General features: G+C 37.3%; 1 protein-coding gene across 1 annotated transcript in view; it reads right to left on the reverse strand.

The window, feature by feature from the left end:
• Nucleotides 1-2447: 2447 nt before the first annotated feature.
• Nucleotides 2448-17326, reverse strand: part of DNAJC15 (DnaJ heat shock protein family (Hsp40) member C15) — a 56368-nt gene continuing 41489 nt past the window's right edge. Inside the window, exon 6 of the mRNA XM_027873766.1 lies at nucleotides 2448-2597. Coding sequence (XP_027729567.1) covers nucleotides 2527-2597 — 71 coding nt within the window. The 3' untranslated portion in view covers nucleotides 2448-2526. The remainder of the gene's footprint in view (nucleotides 2598-17326) is intronic.

The following is a 17326-nucleotide window of genomic DNA, read 5'->3' on the forward strand; positions in this document are numbered from 1 at the left end:
ATGACAAGAGGTTTGGAGTGGCCATGGTGTGGAGTGCAATAGAGATTCAATAAGAGAATAATAAAAAGATTCCCATATAGCAGTGAAGCTGCAGTTGAAAATAGAAAAATTTGAAGTGTATCCAGTTGGCACAGTTGGGTTATTTGCTCTAATGGTGTCCAGCCATACACAAGAAGGAATGGAGAGAGTCGCTAATGGTGTTTGGCAAAGCATGAGCAGTGACAGGACAAGGGGACAAGAGATTTAATGGTGGAGGACAGTGTGAAGTTGGACTGACGAGCTCTAGGGTCAAGATATCAAGAGGAGGAAAGGGAAGTCAGAGCAGAGGTGGCCACATAGCCGCTTTATTTTCTTTAAATTAATTTATTTTTAGTTTTCAACATTCACTTCCTTAAGTTTTTGAGTTTTAAATTTTCTCCTCCATCCTCCCCACCTCTCTCCATACCCCAGGATGGCATGCGATCTGATATAGGCTCTACATGTATATTCCTATTAAACTTATTTTCACATTAGTCATGTTGTTAAGAAGAATTAGAACCAAAAAGAAGGGTCACAAGAAATAACAAAACAAAACAGAAGAAAAAAAAAGGAGCAAATGGTATGCTTCAATCTGCATTCAAACTCCATAGTTCTTTCTCTGGATGTGGATAGCATTTTCCATCATGAGACTTTTGGAGATGTCTTAGATTCTTGCATTGCTGAGAAAGGTTCTGCTCACTTCACTCTGCATCAGTTCATTTAAGTCTTTCCAGGTTTTTTGAAGTCTGCCTGCTCATCATTTCTTATAGCACAATAGTATTCCATTACATTCATACACCACTTGTTCAGCCATTCCCCAATTGGTGGGCATCCCCTCAATTTCCAATTTTTTTGCCACCACAGAAGGAGCTGCTAGAAATATTTTTGTACATGTGGGTGCTTTTCCCTTTTTTATTATCTCTTTGGGATACAGCCCTAGAAGTAGCACAGCCCTTTAGCAGCCATCTAAGATTAACTCTCTCATTTTACCGATGAAGACATGGAGACTTAGGAGATGTTGACTTGCCCAAAGTCATACAGGTACTAAGAAGCAAAACTGGGAGTGGAACACAGGTCTTTTGATTTAAAATGTTTAGGACTTTCCACTGAACCACCCATCAGACTTAGGTAGTGGAGAAGGGGACCAAAAGACCAGAGGAGGGAAGTTGCCCCAAAACAGTTTTGAGATACCTGTGGGCAAACTACAATTTTCACAATTCCCAATAAGGCTGCTTTGCCTTTCCTTTTCTCCCCCCAAAACTCTGCCACCTCCCCCCCCCAAAAAAAAGGTTTGATAGGAGTGACTGGAAAAATGGAAAGATCTAAGTTGTGGTCAGAGAGGAATTTCAGAGTTCCAGGCCAGGGAGATTGAACAATTCTGGGTGATGGTGAAATCAAGGTAACTCCTGTGCATGGCTAAGATGGAGCTAAGGTGCAGATCACAGGTGGTAAGGAGGTTAATGATTAGGAAGACCAGAGTATTTCAGGCAATATCAACATGTATATTGACATTCCCAAGAGCAAAGGCAGGGGTTAGGATGAAAAGGTAGACTGTTCGCCAGGTGGGTGAAAGGAGAAAATGGTGGGAAAGCTATTTGGGGGTGAACTCCTAAGGAGGATGGCTGAATGATGGCAGTAAGGCAATGTCGGTAATTCAGGCTACCTCCTCTCCAAATCTCTGAGATTCAATATTACAGGCTACTTATATGAAGACTCGTTTCCATTGTTACCACTTTGTCATCCTAATCAGCCTCATGCCCTGGCAGTCTTAGCCCACGCCTTTCATTGTACCCTTTGGAATTCTGTTGGGTTGTTAACAAGCCTTAATCATTTTAGACCACTTCCTCTCAAGTTCCTTCCATCTGCTTGCACTAATGGGAACCTGGCATTTTCAAGAGACGCCCTCCATGGCCACGGGGTGCACCTTCTTTATTGTCTCCCAGTACGCTAGGTCAGGAGGAGGAGTAAGCTGTATCATAGGGTTGCAGACTTAGAGTTGTAAGAGACCTTAGAGACCATCAAGTCTACCTCCCCTCTATTTACAAATGAAGAAGCTGAGGCATGACTTTCCCAAGGTCATGAAACTAGCTAGTTAGAGTCTAAGATGGAATTCAAGTTCAACATCTACTATCTGCCAGACACTGTGCCAAGCACTGGGGATACAAAAAGAGGGAAAAGACAGCTGTTGCCTTTAGAAGCTCAAAATCCAATGGGGGAGGAGACAGCAAGCAAACAAGGAGCTACAAACATGCTCTGTACATGATGAATAGGAAATAATTAAAAAAGAAGAGGGATTGGGAAAAGCTTCCTGTAGAAGATGACATTTTAGTTGGGACTTAAAGGAAATCAGGGGAGCCAGTAGCCAGTCAGGAACTTTTAACTATTAGTCTGTTCTGAGTTCGAATAATATACATGTGTAGATTAGAAAGTGATAGTACAACTTCATTTTGCAGAACTTTTATTAAATTTTTTCACAGTTCAACTTTCCATGACAGCAGTCCTTGAGCATCATTGTTTAATGCTGGATTCTAGCAAGTCTTTTGCTTCATTTATTTTGGTTGCCAAATAAGGAGATCCACCTGAGAGGACAAAGAAAACCAAATGAATTAAAACATACTTCATTATGATAGATTTTTTAAAGACCCAAATTTAGAAAAACACTCCTAATTATAATTCTCTCATATTTTCTTATGCATTCATCCTCTGACAAACTGTTTCACAAGCTGACTAAATATCAAAACAGCATAAATTAAACTTGTATAGTGAAGCACCACTAACACCCAACAATCAGAGAAAAAAAAAACACAGAAAAAAGTTGTAATCTGGAATAATTTGAAAAACACACATAGATTTCGCCAGGCAGACATTTATGAGAGCTTTTAAAAAATTCATAAGGAGAGCTTTTCTATTTTTTTTTTTTTTTTTTTTGCTTTTTGGTGGGGCAATCGGGGTTAAGTGACTTGCCCTGGGTCATAAAGCTAGTAAGTGTCAAGTGTCTGAAGCTGGATTTCAGCTCAGGTCTTCTGACTCCAAGGCCAGAGCTCTATCCACTGCACCACCTAACTGCCCCTATCTCAACTAATTTTTAAAGAGCAGTATAACTATATAAGACTAAGAGTTATTCCCCAATGGTTAAAGGATCAAAATAGTTTGCAAAAGAATTGCACACTACTGGATAAACAACCAAACGAAAGAATGCTCGAGCAAATAAAATATGTCTGAGGTTCCATCTCATACCCAACAACAGTGAGAAAGAGAGGAAAAGATGGAAATAGTCATTGCTGGAGCAACTGCCAGGAGATAGGTGTGCTAATATGCCATTGGTGGACCTGTGCACTGGTCCAGCCATTAGGAAAGAGATCTGGAATTATGCTTTTAAAAGTGACTAAAATGTCTTTACTTTTTTCCTAGAGATACCACCGTTAGCCATGTACCTACTCCAAACAGGATAAAAAAAAAAGAAAAAGAACAGTCTCACAGGAGCATATTTTGTGGTATTAAAAAAAATTGGAAGCAAACTAGGTAATTGTGGAATGGCTGAACAAATTTTGGCACATGAATGTAGTAGGACATTACTGTAACACTGTTAATGGAGTCGTGAATTGGTGCAGTCATTCTAGTAAGCAATTTGGACCTATGTCTCAAAAGTTACTAAACTGTACATAGTCGCTAACGCAGGGATACCACTAATAGGCTTGTACCCCAAAGATCTCAAAAAAAAAAAGAACCCATATATACAAAAATATTTACAGCAGCTCTTTTTGGAGTAGCAAATAACTGGAAACTAAAGAAGTAACCATCAACTGGGGAATAGTTAAACAAATTATGGTATATTTATGGCAGCTAGGTGGCACAGTGGATAATAGCACCTGGGACTTGGGGTCAGGAAGACTTGGGTTCAAATCTTGCCTGAGATACTTACTGGCTGGGTGACCCTATTTGTGGCTCAGTTTCTTCATTTGTAAAATCGAGATAATAATAGTATCTGCCACACAGTTGTGAGGATCAAATGAGTTTTCAAAGTAAAGTGCTTTGCATACCTTAAAGCACTATATAAATGCTAGCAGTGATGATGATGCTAAATGGAATGGAATCCTACTATGCCACAGAAATCATTAAACAGAGAGTTTCAATGAAACCAAACTGTATGAACTTGGGTAGGATGAAGTGAGCAGAATAAGGGGAAAAATTTATATAATAACAATGCTGTAAAAACCACTTTGACAGCCTCAAGAATTCTGATCAACACAAGGACAAGCCACTAGTTCAGAGGACAAATGATAAAGTATGCTGACTACCTCCTGACAGAGAGGTGATGGACTCAGGGTACAGAATGAGAAATAATCTTTTGGTGGCCAATGTGTGAACTTGTTTTGCTTGACTATGAATGTCTGTTACCAGAATTTTGTTTTTCTTTTCTTTTTCAATGGTTGGAGGCAGGGGCAGGAAGTAGAGAAAATCAATTTCTATTAATTAAAAAAATCCTAATTTAAACAACAAACAATGCATATGAAGAACTCAGAGAAACATGGGAAACCTTGTATAAACTGATGCAGAGTATAGTACATTGAGGAAAACAATACAATTATACTACAACAGTGGAAATGGAAAGGACAATAAAATGAAACAATACTTAGAATGACAGAGTTCAGCCTGGGAGAAGAGTTGAGAAAATATGCCTCCCTCAAGGCTTTCACTTCAGAGGTGGGGAACTCTGGGTAAGAAACACTGCACATTCTGTCAAACTCAGCTGATGCACTGGCTGGTTTTTGCTGACCTGCTTTTATTCTCTTTCTTGTTTAATCTTTGCTTGCTGGATGGGGAGAGAAAGAACTATATTTGAAAATAACAAAAGGCATTAATAACAGCAAAAACTCTTTTTAAAGAAAAAAATGAGATGTCTGTCTGTTCAGGAAGATGTCTACCTGGTCAACAAAAGACACCGACAGATGATCTTTCAAGGTCTTTTCAAACCTTATTACACTTGTGAAAACAGTAGTCACTCCCTTTAGGGAAGCTATTAGAGAACAGTTGTGCAGTCCTTAGCTCTAAAAACACATTCATAAGCTCAAAAAGGTTGTGTGCATTGTTGATGATAGTAATAAAAGTACGCACAGAAAGGTTCCCTGTCCTATGAAATGATATCTGCAGATAGTTGCAGAAATTTAGACCTAGGTCTCTGCCCAAAAATGAAATGAGGTCAGTCCTTCTTTAGTGTTCTGTTATATAACAGTATCTCTCTTGAGCAATAATAAAACAAGGAAAATTGAGGTGAACTTTTTGATGCGGAACTGTTATAAATGATAAACAGATCCTATCTTGCTTCCGATTTGACACAAAAATAACCAGTCCCCAAATGTCATATTAAAGCTACTTAAAACATGGTATACCTCCTAAATGCAAATCTTGAACAGTCATTGCTTATTGCTCCACCTAACAATCTGATTACAGCCTTTTTGTGTTTATTTTTTCATTCCCCACCCCCCTTGAGTGCTAACCACCTGCCCGCAGTCACTGAAAATATCATCAAGTTTCTATCGCTATCTCAGCACACACTCAAATACACCTAGATGTCATTTGTGAAAATATTTCTTGTTTCTTTCCTAATAGGAATGCGTGCTCAGGATGGCTCCTTCATAGACACTGGTTCTTATGAATGAAAAATGAAGGAGACAGAAGGAAGAGAAAAATGACAGCTCTGCAAGCTTGGGGTTTGGATGGGTGGAGAAGAAAATGTTGGAAGGAGTTATATTTAGCCTTCTGCCCTTGAGCACTCCACCGACATTTTCATATCAAGATCTGAATCACTGTAAACACTGATTACTGAATATATCATATAGTATCAAACCATGTCCTTGAATACACAATGAGGGTTCCTAATAAAGTCAATGAAAATCTTACAGATGTGCTTGGGAACACAAACAAAGTTTAAAGAAAGGTTCTGGGGGGCAGGGAGAAGGAGACTTCGAATAGGAAATAATAATTCTTTGCCCTTACGTAGTTTAAAACCTTTATAGTGACAGGCCAATGCCAAACATTACATGGGCACATTATAAATAATACATGAGGTGAACTTCTGAAATATTCTATTAATTCATCCGCACAAAATTCTGGATGGTTAAACGGTAAATTGTGATATGCTCATTTATCTGACAGGAAAACTAAGGCACAGAGGGCTAGAGCCCTTGCCAAATATCAATGAGCTGATCTCCTACCAAGAAAATATTTCAATTCCATGTAATCCAATAGCACAAACATTATTAATGTGCCTACCATGTTCCAGGCACTGTGCTAGGTGGGAGGGATATCAAGCTAAATTAGAAACAGTCCTTGCCTTTAGGGTATTTACGTTTTCCTGAGAGGAAACATGAATACAAACAGGTAAATTTAGCAAATGTAAAATTATTTCCAGGGTGCCATCATTAACAAGGCGGGGGAAGTCAGGAGATGCTTCCTAGAAGTAGCACTTGGTTGAGCAAGGGAACGAGGGAATTCCAAGAGAGGAGAAGGGGAAAAAGAGAAGAAGGAGAACATTCTGAGGCATGGGAGACGGTACATGCAAAAGCTTTGAATGGGGACATTAAAGGTTGTATATAGGTTATAAATAGCAAATGGGCCAGTTTTCCTGGAACATAAAGTATGGGAGAAGAATGTGAAATCAGTCTAGAAAGATAGGATGGAGCCAGATTGTGGAAGGTGTTAAATGTCTCTATCCTAGAAGCAACAGGGAACTACCAGATTCTTGAGCAAGGGAGTAAAATGGTCAGATCTAATTTTTTTGGAATATCATTTTGGCAGCTGTGTAGAATACAAAGTGGAGAAGAGAGAAAATGGAAGCAGTGAGACCAAATGCGGTAGTTGAAGCAAGAGATGGTGAGGGCCTGAAATAGGTGGTGGCTGTGTGAACTAAAGGGGATAAATGTAAGAGATGTAGAAATTGAATTTAAGGCTGGCACAGGAGGGACAGAGAGATGAAGATACTCTGACAATGATCAGAAGGACAGCAGGAGGCGGCGTGATGGAATGGACAGGGGCCAGGACTTGAAGTCAGGAAGATCTAGATTCAGGTCCCACCTTGGGCAGTTATTAGCCCTGTCTCCCCTGGGAAAAATCATGTAACCTCTCCAGCAAGAGCTTTTCCTCCTCTGTGAAATGAGTAAGTTGGGCTGGATAACCTTTCTCTCTGGGATACAATGATGCTATTGGCAAAAAGAGGAAAGTTCGGAGGAAAGCCAGAGAAAGAGGTTTAGGGGGGTGTTTTGGACATAGGGAATGTGAACCTCTGGAATGTATACAAGGAGATCATTAAAAGGCAGCTGTTAACATGGGATTGTGTAGAGAGAATAACTGAATCCATGGGGTTGATAAATCACCTGAGATCATGAGGGTGGGCAGAGAAGAGGAGAAGGTCCAAGACAGAGGTGTGGGGTACATCTACACATAAAGGATGAGGGGCATAAGATCTTGCACACAGGTAGAGAGGAAATGAGGAGAGAAAAATGTCATGAAATCCCAGAAAGGAGAAAGAATCCAAGAGAGAGGAGCAGTAAATAATGTCGAATGCTACAGTAGTGGCAAGAAAGAAGGCTGAAAAAAGGCTATGGTTTTAGGCCAGGGTTGGTATCACTGAATAGCAGCTGAACACTGACTAACTACAATGACTAATCTTGGTCTGGGAAGACAAAGGACCACATTTGTCTTTACTTCCCTCTTCTCCATAAAGAGTTAAAAGACAACAGATGCAGAAGGTTGCATGAGCTATCAGACAGTCTCTGTTTTTTTTCCTCTCTTAACATTTTCCTTTATTAAAAGGAAGGTTCAGTGGTGGCTGGCTGTGGGGATATTGTGAAATGACTGTAAGAAACAAAGGGCATCAAGAAGGCCCTTAAAAAAATGGTTACATCCTTGCCCCCAGGGTGAAAAAGCAAAGATAAGGCTAATCAAAGGTGAAGCTAGGGGCAGAATCTAAAAAAATGCATTTAAAGAATAAGATTATCTATGCCACAGTCCACTGTGGGGAGATGCCATATAAAAGAGTAAAAGAGATTGTGAGAAACTTCTAGGAGCTTTTGACTTAAGGATGATAATACAAACGTTGCCAGCATAATGATATCAATACATCAGGAAATTATCAAAATGCACCTATACAGTACCATATGCAACATACTGACATATAACACAAAGGAGAAAACATTGTTTAAAATGTTTCTGGGTAGCTTTTCTTCTTATATTCCTACTTCTTTGTTATGTGGTGGGTGAGTGAGGGTGGGGGACACAGCTTAGAAAATAGGGAAATAATAATATGCCAATAAATCTGGCAATCCAAGTGAAATGGATGAATATCTACAAAAATATAAGTTACCCAGATTAACAGAAGATGAAATAAAATACTTAAATAACCCAATCTTAGAAAAAGAAATTGAACAAGCCATCAATCAACTTCCTAAGAAAAGATCCCCAGGAACAGATGGATTCACAACCGAATTCTAGCAAACATTTAAAGAACAAAAAACTATTTGAAAAAATAGGCAAAGAAGGAGTCCTACCAAATTCCCTTTACAACACAAACATGGTGCTGATACCTAAATCAGGAAGAGCCAAAACAGAGAAAGAAAAATATACGCCAATTTCCCTAATGAATACTGACACAAAAAATTTTAAATAAAATACTAGCGAAGACTACAGCAACATATCACAAGGATAATACACTATGATCAGGTAGGATTTATACCTGAAATGCAAAGTTGGTTCAATATTAGGAAAACTATCAGCACAACTGACCATTTCAATAACAAAAACAACACAAATCATGATTATCTCAATAGATGTATTTGACAAAATACAGCACCCATTCTTATTAAAAACACTAGAAAGCAAAGGAATAAATGCAGCTTACCTTAAAATGATAAATACTATTTATCTAAAAACATAAGCAAGCATTATCTTTAATGGGGATAAGCTAGAAGCCTTCCCAATACAATCAGGGATGAAGCAAGACTGCCCATTATCACTTCTATTATTTGATATTATACTAGAAATATTAGCTTTGGCAATAAGAGAAGAAAAAGAAATTAAACTCTTGCCTAAAGGAATTAGAATAGGCAATGAGGAAACAAAGCCATCACTCTCTATAGATGATGATCCTATACTTAGAAAATCCTACAGAATCAACTAAAAAACTACTTGAAATTATTAACAATTTTACCAAAGTTGCAAGATACAAAATAAATCCACATATATCATCAGCATTTCTATATATTACAAACAAAGTCCAGCACAAGGGATAGAAAGAGAAATTCCATTTAAAATAACTGTAGGCAACATAAAATGCCTGGGAGTCTACCTGCCAAGATAAACCCAGGAACTATATGAACATAATTATAAAACACTTTTCACACAAATAAAGACGGCTCTAAATAATTGAAAAAATATTAATTGCTCATGGATTGACCGAGGCAACATAATAAAAAATGACGATTCTACCAAAATTAATCTATTTATTCAGTGCCATACCAATCAAACCATCAAAAATTTTATACAGCTAGAAAAAAAGTAAAAAAATTCATCTAGAAGAATAAAAGCTCAAGGATATCAATGGAAAAAAATGCAAAAGAAGGTAGTCTAGCCATACCAGATCTCAAACTGTATTATAAAGTGGTAATTATCAAAATAATCTGCCATTGGCTAAGAAATAGAGTGGTGGATTGGTGGAATAGATTAAGTACAAATTACATTATAGTAAATAACCATAGTAATCTAGCATGTGATAAATCCAAAGATCCAAGTTTTGGAACAAAAACCCATTATTTGACAAAAACTACTGGAAAATTGCAAAGGAGTATGGCAGAAACTAGGTACAGACAAACATCTCACACCATATACCAAGATAAGATCAAAATGTGCACATGATTTATACCTAAGGGGTGATATTATAAGCAAATTAAGAGAGCATGGAATAATTTATCTGTCAGATTTATGGATAACGGAAAAATTTAGGACCAAAGAAGACATACAGATCATTACAAAATGTAAAATAGGTCATTTTGATTATATAAAATTAAAAAGCTTTTGCACAAACAAAACCAATGCAACCAAAATTATAAGGAAAGCAGAAAACTGGAGGGGGGGAGTATTTCTGACAAAGGATTCATTTCTCAAATATACAGAGAACTATAAAAATACAAGTCATTTCCCGATTGATAAATGGTCAAAGGATATGGACAAGCAATTTTGAGATAAAGAAATCAAAGCTATCTACAGTCATGTGAAAACATGCTCTAAATCCCTATTGATTAGAGAAATGCAAATTAAAACAACTCTGAGGCACCATCTCACACCTATCAGATTGGTTAATATGACAAAAAATGAAAATGTTGAATGTTGGAGGGGATGTGGGAAAACTGGGACACTAATGCACACTGTTGGTGGAGTTGTGAACTTATCCAACCATTCTGGAGAGTAATGTGGAACTATGCTCAAAGAGCTATAAAATTGTGCATACCCTTTGACACAGCCATACCACTGCTAGGTCTATGTCCCAAAGACATCCAAAAAAAAGGGAAAAGGACCTATTTATACAAAGATATTTATAGCAGCTCTTTCTGTGGTGGCTAAGAATTAGAAGTCAATGCCCATAAACTGGGGAATGGCTAAACAAATTGTGTTACATGATTGTAATGGAATATTATTGTGCTATAAAAAATGACAAGCAGGATGATTTCAGAAAAACCTGAAAAGACTTACATTGACTGATGTGAAGTGAACAGAACCATGAGAACACTGTACACAGTAACAGCAATACTTTTCAATGGAGAACTGTGAATGACTCAGCAATACAATGACCCAAAATAATCCCAAAGGCCTAATGATGAAGCCTACTATCTGCTTCCAGAGAAAGAACTGATATTGTTTGACTACAGACTGAAGTACGCTATTTTTCACTTTCTTTCTTTCATTTTTTTCTTTGACTTGAGTCTTCTTGTACAAGATGATTAATATGGAAATGTTTTATATAATTGCACATGTATAACCTACATGATTGCTTACTGTCTCAGGGAGGAGGTAAGGTAGGGACGGAGACAGGGATAGAATTTGAAACTCAAAACTTCAAATAAAAATGTTAAAATAAAAAAAAAAGAAAATAGGGAAAGAAAAGTGGAGCTAACAGAAGAATGAGGAAGCAAGGGAGGAGAAATAGAGAAGTATAAGACAATCAGACTTGAAACCCTGAGAAATGAAAAGTGAAGAGGAAAAAAGAAGAAGATGAACAGAACAAGTAATTTCAGTTGAATTCTGTGAGGCTATATACCTAAAGGGGTCGCAGAGATATTGGGAATTCCCACCTCTCCTGTGATGTCTTGGTGCCTCCCTCCCTCCCTCCCTCTCTTTCACACAGAATAAGAGACCTAGGAGGATGTGCTGGCTGGTATATTATCTTAGTTTGACTAGTAGATATTTCAAATCCATGAGTAGAGGATTAATAATCTTGTTCAAAGGGAATGGTTTTTATGTAGACTGTAAACTTACTTCAACTCTCCATATTTAGGAAGCTTAAATTCTGTCCTCACTGCAGCCTTCATGTGTCTGCTGGATATTGCTACTTAGATGTACTGACAGCATCTCAAAACTCAACCTGTTTAAATCCACTACCTTTTTCCCAAAGCCAGGCCTTCCCAGAGTCTGCTATATTTCTTTTAATAGTATTAGCATTCATTCTCCTTGTCAACCAGGCTTGAAACCTTCAAATAATCTTCAAGCCTTCCCATTCCCCTGTCTTAGTTCTTCCTTTGTATTATCTCTCAAGTCTGTCTCTTTCTATTCCCATTGCCACTTCCTTAATAATAATAGAATTCAGATGCATATATTGTTTGCAAAGCACTTTCCTCACAGAACACTCTGCAGTATATATTTTAAGCATTACCTCTAACTAACAAATGAGAAAAATGGCAGGTAGGTAGTGAAGCCTTCTCAAAATAATTTATGTAAAGGTATAAAATCAACTACATAGGAAAACAAAAGAAACCAATTATATAATTAACAAAATATTTTTTAAAAAAGATTACAGACACCTTGTTAAGAACATAGACATCCAGGTATTCTGATTGTGAATCTAGTACTCTTTCCACTATACAAATCTGCTTCTTAATATAGCTCTATTTCAATAGTTTCCTAACTGGTTTTCTTACCTCCAATCTCTGTCCTTTCCAAATGCTCTTATCTGACTAACTTTACTAAAGAAATAAGCTTTGTATACGACATTCCCATGCCCCCAAACTTTCAATGGCTCCAAACTCAAGTAGCAGGCTGGAAGAATGAGCAAAGAAAAAAAGAACTTGAACATAAAGACCTTGATAAATAGAACCATAAAATTAACAAATGGTCAAGAATATAAAGAGAACCAATGGGGAAAAAATGGGAAGAAAAGGAGCCTAGCAGTACCAGATCTCAGAATACACTAAAAAGCTGTAATCATCTAAACACTTTGGTACTGGGGAAGAAACAGAAAGGCTGATCACTGGAACAGATTAGACACACAATATGCCAAACCAAACAAGCACAGTATCCTAGGGTTGGATAAACCCAAAGATATCAGCTATTGATGTAAGAACTCGTCATTTGACAAAAAAAACAAAACAAAACAAAAAAAAAACCATTGGGAAACCTGGAAAGCAGTTTGGCAGAAATTAGGCATAGACCAACATCTTATAGCATATACCAAGATAATCTCAAAATGGGTGTGTGATCTATTTTATTTTATTTTATTTTATTTAGGCAATTGAGGTTAAGTGACTTGCCCAGGGTCACACAGCTAGTAAGTGTCAAGTGTCTGGTCTGAGGCTGGATTTGAACTCGGGTCCTCCAGACTCCAGGACCAGTGCTCTATCCACTGGACCACCTAGCAACCTCAGGTATGTGATTTAAACATAAACATTATATCATAAGCAAACTAATGGAATATGGAAGAATTTATCTGTCAGATCTACAGATATGGGAAGAGTTCACTACCTAACAAGATTAAGAGGTTCACAGGAAGTAAAATGGATAATTCTGACTATATAAAATTTTCATTGAAATTTGCATAAACAAAACCAACGCATCTAAAATAAGAAGAAAAGCAGGAAGCTGTGAAAAAAATTTTCGCATCAAGTTTTTCTGATAAAGGCCTCATTTCTAAAATATATATGGAACTGAGTCAAATCTACAAGAAACCATTCCTCAACTGATAAAGGGTCCAAAAATATGAAGAGGCAGTTCTCAGCAGAAGAAATCAAAGCTATCAACAGCCATATGAAAAAATGCTCTACATCACTAATAATTAGAGAAATGCATATTAAAACAACTCTAACTACCATCTCAGATCCATTAGACTGGCTAAAATTTAAAAAAAAAAAAAAAAGGAAAATGACAAATTGTGGAAGGAATATGGAAAAACTGTTACATTAATGTACCATCAGTGGAGCCTTGAATTAGTCCAAACATTCTGGAAAGCAATTTGGAACTACACCAAAAAGGCTATTAAACTGTCCATGCCCTGTGACCCACCAATACTGCTATGAGGTCCACACCCAAAAGAGATCACAGAAAGAGGAAAAGGATTCCTATGTACAAAAATATTTATAGCAGCTCTTTTTGTGGTGTCAAAGAATTGGAACCTGAGAAGATGCCCATCAAATGGGGAATAGCTAAACAAGTTGTGATATATAAATGTGACAGAATACCATTGTGCTAAAAGAAATGATGAAGGGGATAGTTTCAGAAAAAACCTGGGAAGATTTTGATGAACTGACACAAAGTGAAGTGAGCAGAATGAGGAGAACAATCTATACAGTAAGAGCAATATTGTAAAGATAATCAACTTTGAAAAACTCAGTAACTCTGAATAACACAATGATCCACCACAATTCTAAAGGACTCATGATGAAACATGCTATTCACCTCCAGAGAGAGAACTGATGGACTGAGTGCAATCTGAAGAATATTTTTTTCTTTTTCTTTCTTTCCGTGCTTTTTTTTGGGGGGGTGGGGGTGGGGGACAGGGTCAAATATGGCTAATGCACAAACTTGTTTTTGCACAACTGCATTTATTTATAATTTTTTTCTTGCCTTTTCAATGGGGAGAAAGGAAGGGAGAGAATTTGGGGAAAAAAAGAATAAAAAAGTCTCAGTGGTAAAAATATGAAAACCAACAACAAAAACAAAGTGTCATACACAAGTAGGTGCTTAGCAAATGTGTCCTATTGCTAATGAATGGTGAGTTGCCATTCCATTGCCTCTTTCAATGTAACTGAATTCGATAAACATTTATTTTATCAAGTTACCAAGTTTTCAATGAAGAAATACTGTTGTATTTCTGTAGAGGAAATAGCGAGGCTTTAAGGGTGAAGGTATTTATTAATAGTATTTTATATCACCAACCAATTACAGACAAAATGCTTTCTCACTAATAAAATTTTGTATGGAAAATGATGACATTCAGAGGTGTTAGCCAGTATGAGAAAAGATAGTCAAGGGTTTTTAAATTAATGACACATTTATAATAACTATGATTTATTGATAACTGTATCTAATAAGTAAGAATACTGACCTAGAAGTAAACAACAAAGCACTCTTTCCTCCAGACAACACTTAAATAACTAAGATTGTCTCAGATTTTTCTGCCAATGAAAAAGTAGGTGCTAAGCACTATGCCCAGTCCTTGGCAAACAAATACAAAAGCAAAGACAGTCCCTACCTTTGGGAAACTGCACAGTGTTTTTAATGGCCCCAAGTTTCCCTCTGAAGCAAAGGCACAACTTTTAAATAACAACATTCTTCTAGTGATGTACAGCTATGTGTCATGGAACAAAACTGTCCCAAGAATTAAGACTGTGAGACATCCAAACCCCAGTGGAGACATGGTGGGCATGAAGAAAATCCAACATGTTATCAACAAAGAACTTCACATCTGACTTAAGGAGGGGGGTCAGGCATAATGAAAGGGAAAGCTAACTAATGGATGCTCTCATGCTGTCTATACAATAACAAGACAGGGTGCTGAGGGAAATGTCTGGAAATCCTAATTGGGCTGCAATCTGTGTTGAGGGAAGAACTATCCATACTAAGTCATAGCTCTATCAAAGCTTTTGATATTTGTTCCTACCACATACGGAAGAGCAGACGCAAAACCTAAGAAAGTATGAGAAGTGTGATGATGTGATAGAAAGAACACGGCACCTGGAAGGTGGAAGACCTGGGTTTAAGCATCAGCTTTGTCACAAACTAGCTCTAAGACCTCAGACAAAGCACTTAAACTTCCTGGGTCTCAGTTTCCTCACCCTTCCTCAGAAGGGTAACAAGACTAGGTGAAGTTTGCTTCCAGTGACTAATTCTGTGGTTCTGTAATTTGATTCTATGATCCTCAAATCAAAAGAGAAGACCACAGCCTTTTTGTATGAGGTGAAGTCTACAGGCCCCAATTACTTTCCAGTCAATCACTTCAGAATCCATTTAGCCATTCAGTCCTCTAGCCCATCTCTTGCCATCTTTTCCACAAGAATAACACGAAAAATTTTATAAAATGGTTTGCTACAATCTAAGTAAACTGTTAATGCTTTCCCCTGATCTAGCAGTTTAGTAACCTGTCTAAAAAGGAAATCAGGTTGGTCTGTCTGGCATGACCTGTTTTTGATGACGTCAAGCTGACTGCTGATGTTCACCATTTCTATTACTTCTGTTTGTCTGTGGTTACCAAACAACTTTAAAACCTACTTTTTGGCATTTCACTCTGTGAACCTAGGTCTCTCAAGGTATACCCTGTAAGTGCACTCAGTAGCATGGAATGGTACTTTGTCAAGTTTAGCCTGTCATAAAAATTCAATTCTCCTTTTAGCATCTGACTCTAAACCTTTCCCTGATGTTAGGCCTCAACTATCAGTCATACAATTCAGAAGAGCAACTTCAGCTTGCCCATTTTACTTATGCCATTTGCCCTGAGGTGGCTAAATTAAATATCTAGGTATCTTCAGTAGGCACCTGTCTTAGCCAAACTATAACTATCACTTATAGGGCTCAGTGGTAACCATGAAAGTTACTGCACTAATCATAGGACATCCCTTCCCACTTTTAGGTTCCTCAGTTATTTTTTCAAACCCATCTCCATTTCACGAGTGATCAAAAGGACAGACAAATAGCAGACCTATCGGGCAGGTGATTATATAGATTCCTTATGCAGCATGGTCAATAGCTAGAAACATTACACATGAATTTCAGACGCAGGCTTTAGAGTATGAATTCTTGTAACAATTTTGGACATTGTTTATTTGGACAACGCAAATACGCCAAAGAATGGTAAAAGAAAAAACAGCAGCAATGAACCACCAGGTATGGTAGTGTACCCCTGTAATCCTTGCTGCTCTGAGGTTGGGAGATCACTTGGATGCAGGAGTTCTGAGGTGTCATGGTATCCGCATGGAGTCCAGCACCAATCGAGGTCTTCCTGACTCTCAGGCCTGCTCCCAAACCGCTATACCACGTTGGTTGCCCAGCAACACATTTTTTTCTTGATACATATTTTTTATTAAAATTGTCTACCTTCCGAGCTAACCTCATCTGCAGGTGTTATTACACAGATGTAGGAGCCAGTAAGCCTAAACTCTCTCTTCCATGTTGCATTTTATTTTCTACCTTTCCTTAACTTGCAGCAGTTTTAGTAAAAGTACCTACAGATTCATTTTTCTTTATTTTCTTTGATTCTACTTTCCCATTTAAAAACAACAACAACAACAACAACAACAAAAAAAAAAACACAAAGGTGACCTGGAATCAGAGGACCTACATCCAATCCTCATTCTACCACTTACTAGCTGGGTAACCTTGTACACATTAGCTTCTCTAAGATTCAGTTTCCTCATTTATCAAGTAGGGATATAATACTTGGCACGACCTACTTCAGAAAATGGTGAGGATCAAATGAAACCCATGTGGAAGGGTTTCATAATTGAAAAGTTACACAAGCATGAACTATTACTATCACTAAATTTAAAAATGTAATCTGAATGAAAACTCAGTCATGAGATAAAAAATATAGGTATAGGTCTTCACAAACTAAATAGTTAAAACAACAGTGCAAATCATTAAATAGTATAGTAAGATATAGTTAGTATATTACACGGACTATAAGTAGACCAATCCATGAAAATTACTAATTTAACATAACATTCCCTGTAGAAATATACTGTAGCTTTAAAAAAAAATGAAAGAAAGAAAGAAAGAAAGAAAGAAAGAAAGAAAGAAAGAAAGAAAGAAAGAAAGAAAGAAAGAAAGAAAGAAA

Source organism: Vombatus ursinus, unplaced genomic scaffold (assembly GCF_900497805.2).
Source record: "Vombatus ursinus unplaced genomic scaffold, bare-nosed wombat genome assembly UNPS02014802.1, whole genome shotgun sequence".
Classification (NCBI taxonomy): Eukaryota; Metazoa; Chordata; class Mammalia; order Diprotodontia; family Vombatidae; genus Vombatus; species Vombatus ursinus.